At 41.8% G+C, this 19,315-nt stretch overlaps 1 protein-coding gene across 2 annotated transcripts in view; it reads right to left on the reverse strand.

Annotated features, from left to right (window-relative positions):
• txlnba (taxilin beta a) overlaps positions 1–19,315 on the reverse strand; it is a 29,174-nt gene extending 9,859 nt beyond the window's left edge. For both annotated transcript variants that reach the window (XM_036985045.1, XM_021611980.2), the window contains exons 1-5: positions 19,175–19,315; positions 10,965–11,300; positions 9,108–9,199; positions 8,308–8,478; positions 3,431–3,625 (exon numbers count right to left, since the gene is read on the reverse strand). In XM_036985045.1, coding sequence (XP_036840940.1) covers positions 3,431–3,625; positions 8,308–8,478; positions 9,108–9,199; positions 10,965–11,286 — 780 coding nt within the window. In that variant the 5' untranslated portion in view covers positions 11,287–11,300; positions 19,175–19,315. The remainder of the gene's footprint in view (positions 1–3,430; positions 3,626–8,307; positions 8,479–9,107; positions 9,200–10,964; positions 11,301–19,174) is intronic.

Raw genomic sequence — 19,315 nt, forward strand, 5'->3', positions numbered from 1 at the left:
ATAAAATAACAAAATAAAGGTGTTTTATCAATTAGTATATTTGAGTTTAACCACAATATTTGTTGTATTATTTGTTCTGCCTTTTCAGGTGGATTAAACTGAAATTGCAACCAACTTTCTATGGCTTGTTTAAAAAAGAACGATATTTTGGCGATGTTTTCAAATAACCGAAAGTGAGCGGTTGTAATCTGAATAAAGGGATAATGGCCATTCTTGAAACATGTGGTGTGTAACGAGTGCGCTGAGAGTCGGGATGCAAGTTCAAGGAGTGAAACCATTTAATTCATAAATGAACAAAACAAGAAACACAAACAGCGCACCGACATGAAACAGGAACAGAAACAACAACAACAATAACGACTGGGAATGAAACCAAAGGGAGTGACATATACAGTGGGGCGAACAAGTATTTGATACACTGCCGATTTTGCATATTTTCCTACTTACAAAGCATGTATAGATCTGTAATTTTTATCATAGGTACACTTCAACTGTGAGAGACGGAATCTAAAACAAAAATCCAGAAAATCACATTGTATGATTTTTAAGTAATTAATTAGCATTTTATTGCATGACATAAGTATTTGATCACCTACCAACCAGTAATAATTCCGGCTCTCACAGACCTGTTAGTTTTTCTTTAAGAAACCCTCCTGCTCTCCACTCATTACCTGTATTAACTGCACCTGTTTGAACTCGTTACCTGTATAAAAGAAACCTGTCCACACACTCAATCAAACAGACTCCAACCTCTCCACAATGGCCAAGACCAGGGAGCTATGTAAGGACATCAGGGATAAAATTGTAGACCTGCACAAGGCTGGGATGGGCTACAGGACAATAGGCAAGCAGCTTGGTGAGAAGACAACAACTGTTGGCGTAATTATTAGAATGGAAGAAGTTCAAGATGACGGTCAATCACCCTTGGTCTGGGGCTCCATGCAAGATCTCACCTCATGGGGCATCATGAGGAAGGTGAGGGATCAGCCCAGAACTACACGGCATGACCTGGTCAATGATCTGAAAAGAGCTGGGACCACAGTCTCAAAGAAAACCATTAGTAACACACTAACCCGTCATGGATTAAAATCCTGCAGCGCACGCAAGGTCCCCCTGCTCAAGCCAGCGCATGTCCAGGCCCGTCTGAAGTTTGCCAATTACCATCTGGATGATCCAGAGGAGGAATGGGAGAAGGTCATGTGGTCTGATGTGACAAAAATAGAGATTTTTGGTCTAAACTCCACTTGCCGTGTTTGGAGGAAGAAGAAGGATGAGTACAACCCCAAGAACACCATCCCAACCGTGAAACATGGAGGTGGAAACATCATTCTTTAGGGATGCTTTTCTGCAAAGGGGACAGGTCGACTGCACCGTATTGAAGGGAGGATGGATGGGGCCATGTATCGCGAGATCTTGGCCAACAACCTCCTTCCCTCAGTAAGAGCATTGAAGATGGGTCGTGGCTGGGTCTTCCAGCATGACAACAACCCGAAACACACAGCCAGGGTAACTAAGGAGTGGATCCGTAAGAAGCATCTCAAGGTCCTGGAGTGGCCTAGCCAGTCTCCAGACCTGAACCAAATAGAAAATATTTGGAGGGAGCTGAAAGTCCGTATTGCCCAGCGACTGACGGATTTCAGAAGAAAGTTATTTGTTTCTTGCCATTTTGAACCTGTAATCGAACCCACAAATGCTGATGCTCCAGATACTCAACTAGTCTAAAGAAGGCCAGTTTTATTGCTTCTTTAATCAGGATGACAGTTTTCAGCCGTGCTAACAGAATTGCAAAATTATTTTCTAATGATCAATTAGCCTTTTAAAATGATAAACTTGCATTAGCTAACACAACGTGGGACGGCAAGGTAGCCTAGTGGTTAGAGCGTTGGACTAGTAACCAAAAGGTTGCAAGATCAAACCCCTGTACAAATCTGTCGTTCTTCCCCTGAACAAGACAGTTGACCCACTGTTCCTAGGCCATCATTGAAAATAAGAATTTGTTCTTAACTGACTTGCCTAGTAAAATAAAGGTTAAATTAAACATGCCATTGGAATACGGTGACCTTTGCTGATAATGGGCATATGTAGATTTTTAATAAAAAATCTGCCTTTTAAGCTACAATAGTCATTTACAATGTCTACACTGTATTTTCTGAACTATTTGATGTTATTTTAATGGGCAAAAAAATTGCTATTCTTTCAAAAACAAGGACATTTCTAAGTGACCCCAAACTTTAGTGTGTACATTTTCAAGAAGTGTGGATCATCATTATATGGACCTTATAGGTTAATGAGCCATATCTGTGTATGGCCCAATAACAAATTTAACATCATCCATCTACCTTGAGGATCTGTTTGGACAATGTGCACATTTGGATCAAAATAATGGCTAATTATTATCATCACCCCTTTTGAGTTTCTTTCCCCATGGGAGAAGTATATTTGGCCCCCCCCAGTCCTTTTTCCACACAACTCCATCTAAAATTGTTTCCTGTAAACAATAGATATTATATTCCTTCTCTTTTAGCCAGGTAAATACTGATCGTCTTTTCTTATTATCTGCTGAGCCTTTACAATTATAACTAGCTACACTTATTTAATGAGACACAAGTTTAAATTCTATTCATCATAATATATGTTTATAATCGTACTATTAAGAAGTAACATGATGATTGAGTGTCTATGCAGCTGTACCATGATATTTGCATTGCTACTAAGTAAAGGGTCACTACTTTGAAGAATCTCAAATATAAAATATATTTTGATTTGTTTGGTTACTACATGATTCCATATATGTTATTTCATAGTTTTGATGTCTTCACTATTATTCTACAATGTAGAAAATAGTAAAAATAAAGAAAAACCCTTGAATGAGTAGGTGTGTCCAAACTTTTGAATGTTACTATACATTTGAAAAACATTACAATACAAAACATTCGTAACAAATTTCACAACATATTAAGTGTGTTTTTTTGTGATTACGCTGTATATGACATGCTATAGTGTCACTCAATTAGTGAGATTCAACCTTAAAAAGGGTATGAATTTGTCATGTATACAGCACAAATAAGGAGCCCTTGCCGGCTATATCTCTAAGTATTGATGTGAGTAGGAAGCAATAATAGATTTAAGCATAGCAGCGGGAAGTAAGGGTGCCCCCCAGCACCCCCACCTCTAAACATCTTCCTGCGGCCAGCCATGCCTCTAAGTGTCTCTGAGTGTCTTTATCTGACTCAACTCTTTTGTCACAGCTATCTCACTCAACATTACATACAAGTGTTCATTTCCTGTAGATTAATCATCATCAATAACGTCTTTGGTTATCAAATGACTCTCTGACTGGAGCCTGCATGCATGGGGTTAGTAGGCCGGGGATGAGGGTGTACAGATTTACAGACATGTAACAGTGAGGTTAAGTGTTCCTGTCGTGTACCTCCTCTCTCTGCTCATACTGGCTGATGATGTGTTTGAGTTTGTCTGCCAGGTTGGTGTTCTCCGAACACAGCTTGTTGTTGCGGTTACTGTGCTGCTCGATCTGAGCCTGGATGTCTGTCAGCGTGCTCTGGAAGTGAGTGGTGATCTCTCTGCGCTTCTCCTCATCCTCACGACAACGCGCAAGGGTCTCCTCCTGAGGGAGAGGGATGGGGAGAGGGAGAGAGAGAGAGATACATTCAGACTTTAGTCAACCTCCAACACAACCCTCTCATAAAGTTGCTGGGGTCAGGTTTGTGAAATGCCAGTTTCCAGACTTAGCTTACTGAGAAGCAAGCCAAGCATTGCCAGAGTTTCTATATTAAGACATGGCTGTTTATTTTACAAATGACACAGGCGTAAGCTCCCACATGGGAAATGTAACTCAATTCAACCTGCAGCTAAGTGCTCAAAGACAGAGCTCCTACCACTGAAGTAGCAAAGCACATTAACGCCACTCCTCCTCAGACTCTGCTACCAGATGACAAGACATGATGTTCCACATTGAACAGCTGTCACATTCCCATTCAAATCGGCACATTTTGATTCACTTTGCATGTACTAACAATGTTCATTTTTGCATAATGATTGCTGCATATCAATCGTTTATACCCAATAGTCAAATGATAACCCTAACTCTACTTCCAACCTGATTTCCTTTTGACATTGAAATGTGAAGATGTTAGAAGGAAAGAGATGGATGTGTCAAGGCTTTAGAGCTCTAGCCCATCAGGGGAGGGCCGCGCCCATCCTCTGCTTGTGCCTCTGAGCCTTTTTCTCTTGCCTTTGATTTATAGTCGAAGGGCAGATGCCACAATAGACCAATGAGACCATCCCTCTTGTCAGAGAGCCACGACACCGGTGCCCTGTGTCTGAGGGGTCTCCTCCCAAGGCCTGAGTGTGAATCACACACACACTAATACACACACACGGCGCAGTGTGGCAGTGAGAGACAACAGAGGTCCTCCAAGTGTAGAGAGACGGGGTGTCCAATTACCTCCCCAGGGGAGAAGAACAGGAGATGAAATACGTCCCCGAGGTTGTGTAAGTGGTACACAATAGACAGGATACTGATCCAGTGAAAAAGGTCAATTTGTTTACAGATCATTGAGCATTATGCCATTAATGACCAATAGGGTGATTTATAAATGATTCATAAACAAATCAAATGCCAATTTAATCATACTGTGTACATAATTGTTGGCTGTGAATCAAAGAATACGTGAAACTGGGTTCAGTGATGCTGAATTAAGGGATAAACGTAATCAAAACCGGAGATTTAGCTGAAGAGGTTTCACATTAAGAGAACTAACAGCAGTGGCAACACAATATAAATCTTTGATTATGCTAAACCTGCAACCTTTGCTTAAGCATGTGGCCAAATTAGGTAGTGCTATTGGTCATGGACTTTCTTTGAAACCTTACAGACAAACTGCTTATAATGGGATGACAAAAAATGTGTCAATCTATTATTTATAGATGTAACAGGACACTCAAGCATGTAAGGGCTAATTGAGCTATGACCCTCTCACATTGAGAGCACTCTGACTCAGGGAAGAGAGTCAAGGCCTTTTGGAAGTGGCCCCTTTAGCCATCTAACTTTTAGAATGAAAATACCAGTAGTTTAAGAAACAAAATCAAATGTGCAGTGGACAGTAACATTTTCTCTCTCCTGCATTTGATGTCCTATTTCACTCATCAAGTCTATTTGAGTTTCAATACTCACAGCTACCAACAGTGAGACATCAATAGATCAGTTGATTAAACATACAGTAAGAGGCTGGTAGATTGTTGCTCTGCTCCCCTGCTGTGTATTGGAGTCAACTAAAGGTTGACTCCAATACAGGAACAGTTTGTACATACAGTACCAGTCAAAAGTTTGGACACACCTACTCATTCAATGTTTTTTCTTTATATTTTACTATTTTCTACATTGTAGATTAATAGTGAAGACATCAAAACTATGAAATAACATATATGAAATCATGTTGTTACCAAAAAGTGTTAAACAAATCAAAATATATTTGAGATTCTTCAAAGTAGCCACCCTTTGCCTTGATGACCTACATTGGCCCTTCTTTGGCCCTTCGTGTTAACAATCCTCCAGACGAGCTTCAATGCCATACAACTCTCCTTCCGTGGCCTCCAACTGCTCTTAAATGCAAGTAAAACTAAATGCATGCTCTTCAACTGATCGTTGCAAGCACCTGCCCACCCGTCTATTATCACTACTCTGGACGGTTCTGACTTAGAATATGTGGACAACTACAAATACCCAGGTGTCTGGTTAGACTGTAAACTCTCCTTCCAGGCTCACATTAAAACTCTCCAATCCAAAATTAGAATCGGCTTCCTATTTCGCAACAAAGCATCCTTCACACATGCTGCCAAACATACCCTCATAAAACGGACTATCTTACCGATCCTTGACTTCGGCAATGTCATTTACAAAATAGCCTCCAACACTCTACTCAGCAAATTGGATGTAGTCTTTCACAGTGCCATCCATTTTGTCACCAAAGCCCCATATACTACCCACCACTGCGACCTGTATGCTCTTGTTGTCTGGCCCTCGCTTCATATTCGTCGCCAAACCAACTGGCTCCAGGTCATCTATAAGTCTTTTATTGGTAAAGCCCCGCCTTATTTCAGCTCACTGGTCACCATAGCAGCACCCACCCGTAGCACACGCTCCAGCAGGTATAGTTCACTGGTCATCCCCAAAGCCAACTGGCCACCTTTCCTTCCAGTTGTCTGCTGCCAATGACTGGAACGAATTGCAAAAATCACTGAAGCTGGAGACTCATATCTCCCTCACTAACTTTAAGCATCAGCTGTCAGAGCAGCTTACAGATCATTGCACCTGTACATAGCCCATCTGTAATTAGCCCACCCAACTACCTCATCCCCATATTGTTATTTATTTGTTTTGCTCCTTTGCACCCCAGTATCTCTACTTGCACATTCATGTTCTGCACATCTATCACTCCAGTGTTTAATAGATAAATTGTAATTATTTTGCCACTACGCCCTATTTATTGCCTTACCTCCCTAATCTTACTTAATTTGCACACACTCTATATAGACCTTTCTATTGTGTTATTGACTGTACGTTTGTTTATTCCATGTGTAACTCTGTGTTGTTTGTGTCGCACTGCTTTGCTTAATCTTGGCCAGGTCGCAGTTGTAAATGAGAACTTGTTCTCAACTGGCCTACCTGGTTAAATAAAGGTGAAATATATATATATATATTTTTTTTAAATGACAGCTTTGCACACTCGTGGCATTCTCTCAAACAGCTTTATGAGGTCATCATCTGGAATGCATTTCAATTAACAGGTGTGCCTTGTTAAAAATGAATTTAATCAGTTGTGTTGTGACAAGGTAGGGGTGGTATACAGAAGATAGCCATATTTGGAAAAAGACCAAGTCCATATTATGGCAAGAACATAATGACAGAGAAACGACAGTCCATCATTACTTTAAGACATGAAGGTCAGTCAATCCTGGAAAATGTCAAATGTTAGCATTTCTTCAAGTGCAGTCGCAAAAACCATCAAGCGCTATGATGAGACTGGCTCTCATGAGGACCGACACAGGAACAGAAGACCCAGAGTTACCTCTGCTGCAGAGGATAAGTTCATTAGAGTTAACTGGGCCTCAGATTTCAGCCAAAATAAATGCTTCACATAGTTCAAGTAACAGACACATCTCAACATCAACTGCTCAGAGGAGACTACTTGAATCCGGCCTTCGTGGTCGAATTGCTGCAAAGAAAACACTACTAAAGGACACCAATAATAAGAAGCGAATTGATTGGGCCAAGAAACACAAGCAATGGACATTAAACCGGTGGAAATCTGTCCTTTTGTCTGAAGAGTCCAAATTTGAGTTTTTTGGTTCCAACTGCTATGTCTTTGTGAGACGCAGAGTAGGTGAATGGATGATCTCTGCATGTGTGGTTCCCACCGTGAAGCATGAAGGAGGAGGTGTGATGGTGTGGGGGTGCTTTGCTGGTCACACTGTCTGTGATTTATTTAGATTTCAAGGCACATTTAACCAGCATGGCTACCACAGCATTCTGCAGCAATACGCCATCCCATCTAGTTTGCGCTTAGTGGGACTATCATTTGTCTTTCAACAGGACAATGACCCAACACACCTCCAGGCCATGATGGTATGAAGGCCAGATTGGGAATTTAGCCATGACACTGGGGTTAAGTAGAACTTTCTACTTTGAAGAATCTCAAATATAAAATATATTTTGATTTGTTTATAACACTTTATTGCTTACTACATGATTCTACATATGTTATTTCATAGTGTTGATGTCTTCACTATTATTCTACAATGTAGAAAATAGTAAAAATAAAGAAATACTCTTGAATGAGTAGGTCTGTCCAAACCTTTGACTGGTACTGTATATTAAGACATTTTGTAGCATTTTTGTTCATTTTGGTCTTTGGTAAGAGTTTTCGGCTGTTCATACACACAAACAATGTTCTCAAGGCAAGCTGAAGTTTGGAGCCAAAGTCTACGCCATTTCATCTGTCATTGGTCAACAGTAGGGATTCGTCAATTAAGTGTTTGTTGTCATTCAATGATAGACAACTCATTTTCATGCACATTTTGTTCACCTGAGGAATACTGCACCAAACATCTTAGTTAGATATGTAAAATTGCACGACTAAGATCTCCTCTGTGAAAACGTCAAAATTAATGACAGATTTCTTGAGTTATTTTAGAGCTGAGCAGTGAGCATCAACCCACCTTCAGGGTCTTGAACCCATAATGTCGAGTAGATTAGTGTAGTGATGGAGCCGAACAGTTATCACCCACCTTGAGGGTCTTGTTGTGCCTCTGGAGTTCCCTGCAGAGGCCCTCCAGTTTGCTGTGGGCCAGGATGGCTCTGCTGTGCTCGTACTGGAGCTGGTCCCTCTCCTTCCCCATGTGGCCCTGCTTCTTCTGAAGGAACCTCAGCTGCTTCTGCTCCCCTCGACGCTCCTCCAGCTGTGGACCATGCAGACAGATGTGACATATACATTGCACTGCCTTTCAGCCTCTGCCCTCTGTTCAGACTTGGGCTGTCTAAGCTGCTTTTGGCTAACAACCGACTGGGTGACTAAAATAATAAAAACATGTCCTAAGAGGATTTGGTATGGCTGGGTGGGTAGATGGGTATATATTTGTTTCATCTCGACATCTCTTTAGGTTTGTCTCTTTCTTTTTCCTGGTGATACTATGCACTGTATATGTAGGAACTGTCCAATTACTACACATGAAGTAGACTGGTAGGCGATGTCTTTGGTAATATTATTCAAAATGCCTAGTGTTCCTGATGTTGCCTTGTTGAGTAATTACAGAGCCATGTTGTAGCTAGCTGTCTTATTATGGAATATGGCCTTTGCGTTCATATTCGCCTTTGCAGCCAGAGGCGCAGAATATTTAGGTCATCACGGTACGAGACTGAACCACTTTCAAGATCTCACTAGGCACTCTCTGTTTTCCCTGTTGATTCATGTGTGCTTTTATTTGTTTCCTTTTAACTTTCCCTGGTCTGTTTTATTGCTGCTGGTTCCTGCTGTGCTGAAAGACTCTACTCTCTGGTGTGCTGATAGAGGGGAGAAGAGAACACTCACCAGTTCGGCATACTTCTTGAGTAGAGCATCCAGTTTCTCTTCTGGCGTGCACAGCTTGTTCAAACTTTGCATTAGAAGCGTGCCCTCCTTTCCTGTGTGGATAGAGAGAAATCATGTAGTGTTTGTTTCCATTTGGACAGGCACTAGAAAAAGAAAGATGAAAAAAGGCCAACAGGGATCATTCTATAAATGGTTTCAAAATAAATACTTTTCTGAAGCAATTTCCCCTGCATGAAAGCTCTTGCATCTTGACACCTATGGCTTTGGAAAAGCAAATAAAATCAAATGGCTGAAAATGCGTAACCAAGATTTGTATTACCCTCTGTTGCTGGCCTGGTTTCATGTTGAGGCAAAGAAACTATCTCCAACATCTGCTATTGGTTAGAAAATACACTTTGTGTTGCTCTGAAGCAGGCCTCTCCCCATAACTTGTGTAACCTGTCCTCAAAACACAGTCTGAACATGGCACAACCTGGATGGATGTTGAGATACAATAACATGACACTTAACATGTCTACTTGTTCCTTTGTGGATAAGCAGTCATGATTTTAAATGATCTTGCCCACTTATACAGTAAGTCTTAGATTCAAAAGAAGATGAAGGAATGCATCCTCTGACTATATAATAATAATTTGGTGGATGCTTATATTTGTTCTATTTCAAACATTTACAAGTGTGTATTATACGCATGTGTGAATTTGATTCATTTTTTTGCATATCCCAACTCCCCCTGAGAGTAGGGTCATGGCCATGGTCTTCCATTGTTAACAGTGACTCCTGAGCAATTAAGGTTAAGTGCCTTGCTTAAGTGCACATTGACAAATGTTTCACCTTGTCAGCTCAGGGATTCAAACGAGCAACCTTTCAGTTACTGGCCCAACACTCTAACTGCTAGGCTACTTGCCACCCCATTTACAGTGAACAAAAATATAAACACATGTAAAGTGTGTTGGTCCCATGTTTCAGGACAGAAATTAAATATCTCATAAATGTTCCATACAAAAGCTTATTTCTTTCAAATTTTGTTCACACATTTGTTTACATCCCTGTTAGTGAGCATTTCCCCTTTGCCAAGATAATCCATCCACTGGACAGGTGTGGCATATCAAGAAGCTGATTAAACTGCATGATCATAACACAGGTGCACCTTGTGCCGGGGACAGTAGAGGGCCACTCTAAAATTGTCAGTTTTGTCACGCAACACGTCACAGATGTCTCAAGATTTGAGGGAGCGTGCAATAGGCATGCTGACTGCAGGAATGTCCACCAATTTAAATGCACAAAGATGCCGCAACGAGATCCTGAGGCCCATTGTGAGGCCCATTTGTTTAAGGTATCTGTAATCAACAGATGCATATCTGTATTTCCAGTAATGTGAAATCCATAGATTAGGGCCTAATGAATTTATTTTCATTGATTGATGTCCTTAAATGAACTGTAACAGTAAAATCTTTGAAATTGTCGCATGTTGCGTTCATATTTTTGTTCAGTATATATTTGAAGTCAATGAAAACTATTCTTAAGCGCGATATACATCATTATGTATCCAATAATTTATTTTAACACATGTTCTGTCAATTGAATGCTTGTTGAGTGGTAACTAGAATACCTCCTCTTGTCTATCTCATTAGCACACTGCCCCGTCTTTGCGCTCACAGATACTGTTGTCGGACAACAACAGATTATAGCATAGCTGTGTTGAAATACAAAACCATTCTGCTGCTGAATGTAAGGTTGTGGGACTTGACTATGTTTTCTAAATATATCAAAGTGTTAATGTTGTCTTTAAAAACAAAACTGCACAATCCAAGTAATGCATGAGGAAAACAAAACATTGACCTCCCTAAATCCACCTACCTAAGCCTTTCAGCAACTTCTTTGCATCCTTGCCCGTGCTGGTGTTCTTGGCGGCTGTGACTTCATCAGCTTCCTCTCCGCTTGCCTCCTCTTCCACCTTATCCGTTTCCAGGATGATGCACTGTTTCTCTATCAGGCTGGCTGCGGAGCCATAGGTGTTGATAATTTCATCCAGCCGATGACCAAACTCCTCCATGGGGTCCATGTGCTGGCCCTCCTGGGGTAGAGGGACCGGGGTCTCTGCTGTGACTGGGGACGGTGGTGGAGTCACACTGGTCTGGGCTGGGATGACCTCTGCAACAGACTGGACGTTGATCTCCATTCTCACAGATGTGGCTGAGAGGGGACAGAGATATAGGATGTTAGATGTCCTGTATATACAAAAGTCTGTGGACACCACTTCAAATTAGTGGATATTTCAGCCACACTCGTGGCTGACAGGTGTATAAAATCGAGCACACAGCCATGAAATCTCCATAGACAAACATTGGCAATAGAATGGCCTTACTGAAGAGCTCAGTGACTTTCAATGTGGCACTCTCATAGGATGCCACCTTTCCAACAAGTCAGTTCGCCAAATTGCTGCACTCGTAGAGCTGCCCCCGTCAACTGTAAGTGCTATTATTGAAGTGGAAACATCTAGGAGCAACAACGGCTCACACAAGCTCACAAAATGGGACCACCGAGTGAATTTAACATGTAAAAATCGTCTGCAACACTCGCTACCGAGTTCCAAACTGCCCCCAGAAGCAACGTCAGCACAAGAACCATTGGTCGGGAGCTTCATGAAATGGGTTTCCATGGCCGAGCAGCTTAAGATAACCATGCACAATGCCAAGTGTCAGCTGGAGTGGTGTAAAGTTTGCCGCCATTGGACTCTGGAGAAGTGGAAACACGTTCTTTGGAGTGATGAATCACACTTCACGATCTGGCAGTCTGACAGACAAATCTGGGTTTGGCGGATGCCTGGAGAACACTACCTGCCCAAATCATAGTGCCAACTGTAAAGTTTGGTGGAGGAGGAATAATGGTCTGGGGCTGTTTTTCACGGTTTGGGCTAAGCCCCATAGTTCCAGTAAAGGGAAATCTTAACATTACAGCAATGACATTCTCAAAGATTCTGTGCTTCTAACTTTGTGACAATAGTTTGGGAAAGGCCCTTTCCTGTTTCAGCATGACAATGCCCCCGTGCACAAAGTGAGGTCCATACAGAATTGTTTGTCAAGGTCGGTGTGGAAGAACTTGACTGGCCTGCACAGAGCCCTGACCTCAACCCCATCAAACACCTTTGGAATGAATTGGAACGCAGACTGTGAGCCATGCCTAGTCGCCCAACATCAGTGGCCGACCTCCCTAATGCGCTTGTGGCTGAATGGAAACCGAAAGTCCCCGCAGCAATGTTCCAGCATCTAGCGGAAAGCCTTCCCAGAAGAGTGCAGGCTGCTATAGCAGTAAAGGGAGGACCAACCCCATATTAATGCCCATGATTTTGGAATGAGATGTTCGATGAGCAGGTGTCCACATAATTTTGGTAAGGTAGTGTACTACTACCCATGTGGCAGATACGGAGACACATTAGAAAACTAACAAAAAAACGGACAACTATACTAATAATACTAACTATACTAAAAAGGTACCTGTGTAATAGTGGTGCACGGGATGACTCATATCCGCCGGGTGGACGGTTTTAGGGTCATTCAGGTTTGAATAAAGAGAAGCAATGCCTTTAAAAAAATCCATAAATGTATAATTATTGGGCAATTTATATAGGCTTCATTGAGGCTTTTCTTTCACTATTTTAGGCTATCTGGTATTAGTGCATAAGCCTAAACTTCAGGGCTGTAAACGCATCAAATAGCCTACACAGACAATCTCCAAATAATGCTTTTGAGAACGGGTAGAAAAACTTAACGTCAATCGCAGGCAAAACGGACATTGTCCAAGTTTAATTCAATAAAACAAAAGCTGGGAAAGGAGAGTTGAAAATAATGAGAAGGGAGGGCCAGAAAAGTAATGTTTGTAAAATATTTGGTGAAGTGGTAAAAGAGGATGAAAGCCTTGCCAGCGCTATGTTATGTCATGATTGTGAGGCGCTAAACAAATCTGACAGTCACAAGACGGGACTTCAAATAGGCCTATGGCATGTCAAGGGAACAGTAGCATACTGTTTAGATTGGTTAAATGAAAACTGAAATATGGCATTGACTAATCAGAATAACCTACTGTTTTTCTGGCAAACTCCAAAGTCCTCTGATAGTACTAGCCCCGTGCCAATCGACATCCCTGTGTTTTGAGAGAAATGGCTGAGTTTGACAGGTAGCCTATTGCTCATGGTTTGAGCATGAAAACAATAACTGATTTGATGATAAGGACAGATGCTTTGAGACGAGAAGCAAGTACAGGGAGTGAACATTTAATTAATAAACAGACATAAAATAGGACAGAAGAGCGTCTGGACATGAAAAACATAATGACATTAATGCTGACACGGGGATGAAACAGAGGAACAGACAGATATAAGGAAGGCAATCAAAATGGGAAGGAGTACAGGTGAGTCCAATGAAGCGCTAATGCGCGTAATTAAGGTGACAGGTGTGCGTAATGATGGGCAGTCTGTCCCCTTTGAGCGCCAGGGAGGGGGAGCGGGGGCAGGCGTGATACCTGGGCGAGGCGTAGAAGCCCAATGAGCCGACTGAGGCATGGGAGGCTGATGATCCAGCTGAGGCGTGAAAGCCTGACGAGCCGGCTGAGGCATGACGTGGGATGGGAACCTGCCGAGGCAACCGAGGCAAGAAAACCTCTCGAGCCAGCTAAGGCGTGGAAGCCCGACGAGCCAACTGAGGCCCCCCGGCTCCATCGGCAGTGGCTCCCGGACCCGACGTTACCAATAAAAACAAAAGCAAAAACTCCCTGATGCTTCAAATTGTGGTGTCAGCATTCTGTGAGGACAGGCACTTGGAGACGAGAAGCAAGTATAGGGAGTGAACATTTAATTAATAAACATATATGAAGCAGGACAGGAGAGCTTCTGGACATAAAAAACATTAATGCTGACACGGGTATGAAACAGAGGAACAGACAGATATAGGGAAGGCAATCAAAACGTGAAGGAGTACAGGTGAGTCCAATCAAGCGCTGATGCACGTTAAGAAGGTGACATGTGCGTAAAATGATGGGCAGCCTGGCGCCCTCGAGTGCCAGGAAGGGGGAGCGGGAGCAGGCATGACATCGATCAATTTAATGAAGTGCATAGCCTACAGTTGATGTCGGAAGTTGACATACACTTAGGTTGGAGTCATTAAAACTCATTTTTCAACCACTCCACAAATTTCTTGTTAACAAACTATAGTTTTGGCAAGTCGGTTAGGACATCTACTTTGGGCATGACACAAGTAATTTTTCCAACAATTATTTACAGACAGATTATTTCACTTATAATTCACTGTATCACAATTCCAGTGGGTCAGAAGTTTACATACACTAAGTTGAATGTGCGTTTAAACAGCTTGAAAATTTTTTAAAAAATGATGTCATGGCTTTAGAAGCTTCTGATAGGCTAATTGACATAATTTGAGTCAATTGGAGGTGTACCTGTGGATATATTTCAAGACCTACCTTCAAACTCAGTGCCTCTTTGCTTGACATCATGGGAAAATCAAAAGAAATCAGCCAAGACCTCAGAAAAAAATGTAGACCTCCACAAGTCTGGTTCTTCCTTGGGAGCAATTTCCAAACGCCTGAAGGTACAACGTTCATCTGTACAAACAATAGTACTCAAGTATAAACACCATGTGACCACGCAGCCGTCATACAGTGCAGGAAGGAGACATGTTCTGTCTCCTAGAGATGAACGTACTTTGGTGCGAAAAGTGCAAATCAATCCCAGAACAACAGCAAAGGACCTTGTGAAGATGCTGGAGGAAACAGGTACAAAAGTATCTCTATCCACAGTAAAACGAGTCCTATATCGACATAATCTGAAAGGCCGCTCAGCAAGGAAGAAGCCACTGCTCCAAAACCGCCATAGAAAAGCCAGACTACTGTTTGCAACTGCACATGGGACAAAGATCGTACTTTTTGGAGAAATGTCCTCTGGTCTGATGAAACAAAAATAAAATTGTTTGGCCATAATGACCATCATTATGTTTGGAGGAAAAAGCGGGAGGCTTGCAAGCCGAAGAACACCATCCCAACAGTGAAGCACAGGGTGGGTGCTTTGCTGCAGGAGGGACTGGTGCACTTCACAAAATAGATGGCATTATGATGTAGGAAAATGATGTGGATATATTGAGGCAACATCTCAAGACATCAGTCAGGAAGTTAAAGCTTGGTCGCAAATTAGTCTTCCAAATGGACAATGACCCCAAGCATACTTCCAAAGTTGTGGCAAAATGGCTTAAGGACAACAAAGTCAAGGTATTGGAGATGCTATCACAAAGCCCTGACCTCAATCCTATAGAAAATTTGTGGGCAGAACTGAAAAAAGCTTGTGCGAACAAGGAGGGCTACAAACCTGTCAGGAATGGTGAAGTTTAAATGTGACTTTAAATGTATTTTTGCTAAGGTGTATGTAAACTTCCGACTTCAACTGTATATATAAAGGGCGTACATGTATACACTTTCACGTTTAATGCGAATAAATTGAATATCCCCAAATGCATCATAAAGAAATATTGAGCCTATTTAATGCAACCCTTGCTGTTAATAGATCGCAAATCAGCATACAACAGAGCTAAATGTTTTGAACAAGTTCACTTTCTCATCCATAGCCTAAAAACGCACATCAAGTGCAAGTTAGCTCTTTACATCACATCTTAAGGCTGGGGGCATTTAGAATGTCATCTACTGAGGATAGCTAAAATATCCTAATGATTATGATCACACTTCCCCAATTAAAATAATATTGGGACACCATACCAAAGAGGGTTTGGTATGGTTTAGAAATGTAATAATAACTCATGCAGAATTAAGCATTTCTTGCAGTAAAATGATGCACCAAATGTAGGCTAAATTTGGACTTGGGAACAGGAGTGGAGGAATATGATTTCTTTATTTCTGCATCATGAGAGAATGCATTGCCCAGTTGGTGCTGTCTTTATCATAAAAGCTGATTTCAACCATGTGAAATATGCATCAAAGCTGAACTGAAACCTTATCAGAAACCTTTTTTTGTCATCCGCGAACGATGACAGAGAACTTTACCTAAGTCAACTAGATTGAAGAATTCATTCTATGGCAACCAAAGATAAGCTATATGTATCTAATTATAGACAAGTTGACTATCAAATAGCCTACCAAAATGTCAGAAATTATAAGCAGAAACAAATCTAAATCAGGGAGCAACAACAAATTCTGCACCCCTTGTCATAAAATCGTTCTGCAGTCTTTGACTGTGCACATTTTCAGGTCAGGCATGGGTGTGGGCCTCAGATTTTCACTTTAACACATATAGTCAAGCAGTTGCTGATGGGTTATTAGCAATTGTAGGCAGGTGCGCGTGACCGCTATCTGTGTTTTTTATGACATTTTTTATTGAACCTTTATTTAACCAGGCAATTCAGTTAAGAACAAATTCTTATTTTCAATGACGGCCTAGGAACAGTGGGTTAACTGCCTGCTCAGGGGCAGAATGACAGATTTGTACCTTGTCAGCTCAGGAATTTGAACTTGCAACCTTCCAGTTACTAGTCCAACGCTCTAACCACTAGGCTACCCTGCCGCCCCAATGATGTCCTACCAAAAGACAAAAACCTCCTGCGGGGACGGGGGCAGAGATATATATTTTTTTATATAGGACAAAACACACATCACAACACTACATAAAGCTACATAAAGAGAGACCTAAGACAACAACATAGCACGGCAGTAACACATGACAACACAGCATGGTAGCAACACAACATGACAACAACATGGTAGCAACAAATGGCATCAGCACAAAACGTGGTACAAACATTATTGGGCACAGACAACAATGCATCACGCGAAGCAGCCACAACTGTCAGTAAGAGTGTCCATGATTGAGTCCAGTTTTAGTGTTTTTTTTCAGCTTGTTCCAGTCGCTAGCTGCAGCGAACTGAAAAGAAGAGCAACCCAGGGATGTGTGTGCTTTGGGGACCTTTAACAGAATGTGACTGGCAGAACAGGTGTTTTATGTGGAGGATGAGGGCCGCGGCAGGTATCTCAGATAGGGGGGAGTGAGGCCCTAGAGGGTTTTAGAATAGGCATCAACCAGTGGATCTTGCGACAGGTATACAGTGGGTTTTGCGACTGGTATGATGTGTCCTATAAGGAGCATTGGTGGCAAATCTGATGGCCGAATGGTAAAGAACATCTAGCCGCTCGAGAGCACCTTTACCTGCCAATCTATCAATTACGTCTCAGTAATCTAGTATGGGTAGGATGGTCATCTAAATAAGGGTTAGTTTGGCAGCTGGGGTAAAAGAGGAGTGATTACCATAGAGGAAACCAAGTCTAGATTTAACCTTAGCCTGCAGTTTTGATATGTGCTGAGAGAAGGACAGTGTACCGTCTAGCCATACTCCCAAGTATTTGTATAAGCTCTAAACCCTCAGAGGTGGTAATCACACCGGTGGGGAGAGGGGCATTCTTCTTACCAAACCACATAACCTTTGTTTTGGAGGTGTTCAGAACAAGGTTAAGGGGAGAGAAAGCTTTCGGACACTAAGAAAGCTGTGTTGTAGAGCGTTTAACACAACATCCGGGGAGGGGCCAGCTGAGTATAAGACTGTATCATCTGCATATAAATGGATGAGAGAGCTTCGTACTGCCTGAGCTATGTTTTTGATGTAAATTGAGAAGAGCGTGGGGCCTAGGATTGAGCCTTGGGGTACTCCATTGGTGACAGGCAGTGACTGAGACAGCAGATGTTCTGACTTTATACACTGCACTCTTTGAGAGAGGTAGTTAGCAAACCAGGCCAAAGACCCCTCAGAGACACCAATACTCCTTAGCCGGCCCAGAAGAATGGAATGGTTTACCGTATCAAAAGCTTTGGCCAAGTCAATAAAAATAGCAGCACAATATTTCTTAGAATCAACAGCAATGGTGACCTGTGTACCACTTGCTTAAATCTAAAACAAAATCTCCAAACTGCAATATCTCTTTGTTAATCTAAAAGATGAACATTTTCTGAAAGAAAACTCAGAAATGTACATTTGTAATATTTAATCTGATGTTTAAGCTTCTCTTAGACCGAATACTAGGTATAGTATTAATTCTCAGTAAAGTAACTTTCAGTCTGATGCATGTGGAACAAATCACTGTGGGTGGTGAAAAATAGCACAAAACCCAATAGCCTGTCAGGAGTTAGGAAACAATACCAATGTGAGGATTTAAATCTGCCCTGTCACAAATAGACCTCAGGCCCAGCAGCCTCCCTTCCCACTTCTCTATTTGATTTAATACAGAATTAATTTAAAGCATCCAGAGGTTGTTTATCCCTCAGCTCTATTGCTACATGACTGCTCCCTGCTTATCAGGATAAAATTAGCCCTAGTCCCCCCCCCCCCCCTGCAGCCCCTTTCCCTCTCCCACCCTCCCTGCTTCCAGCGGGCAGGCACATGGCACCTGTTCCGAGGCCTCACTCTATTTTAGGAGCCTCTAAATATGGTCAAGCTATTTGTTATTCCAGCCACGTATCTGTTGATGTCGATGACGGCACTTTTAATGTAGAAGTGTGAAAAACGCAGTTGACATTATGTTCTAAATGTCTACATTATTCGTTGTTAGCTGATAAAACATCTGATGAGATGACATATATATTTTTAAAGACAATGTGTTTCAGTTGATGATTTTGAATAGATCATAACCTCCTCTGATAATGTTGAATAAACAACACAAATAAAAAAAAACACTGAATAATTCAGTGCGACTTCAGACCAAACTAACACAGGAGAATACTTCACCACCAACTCAATTCACCATAATGATACAGAATAGTTAGCTTTACACTACATAAGTTACACATGTCACACTAGCACAACACATTTGTCACTATAATCCGAAGGTAACGCCAAAGACAACTCATCAACTTTGTCACCACACATCATGAAGCGGTGTTTTACTAATCATCAGAACTAAACAGGGCAGATAGACATAGCTCAAAGAAAAGTCCACCAAAAACTCAAACTTGACATAGAATTTCTGTACCTGAACAGTGTGTAAAAGTGTTTGGGAAATCCACTTACCAGGTCCAGGGGATAGAAAGAGAAAAGTGAAGAGGGTCCAACAGGACTCTGGTGACTGAGGCAACAGCTGTGACAGGCAAGCCCCTCAAAATAACTTCCTGCAACTCAACTCTGCTCACATCAAGTGGAGAAGCTGTCAGC

This window comes from Oncorhynchus mykiss, chromosome 8, assembly GCF_013265735.2.
Source record: "Oncorhynchus mykiss isolate Arlee chromosome 8, USDA_OmykA_1.1, whole genome shotgun sequence".
NCBI classification, from domain to species: Eukaryota; Metazoa; Chordata; class Actinopteri; order Salmoniformes; family Salmonidae; genus Oncorhynchus; species Oncorhynchus mykiss.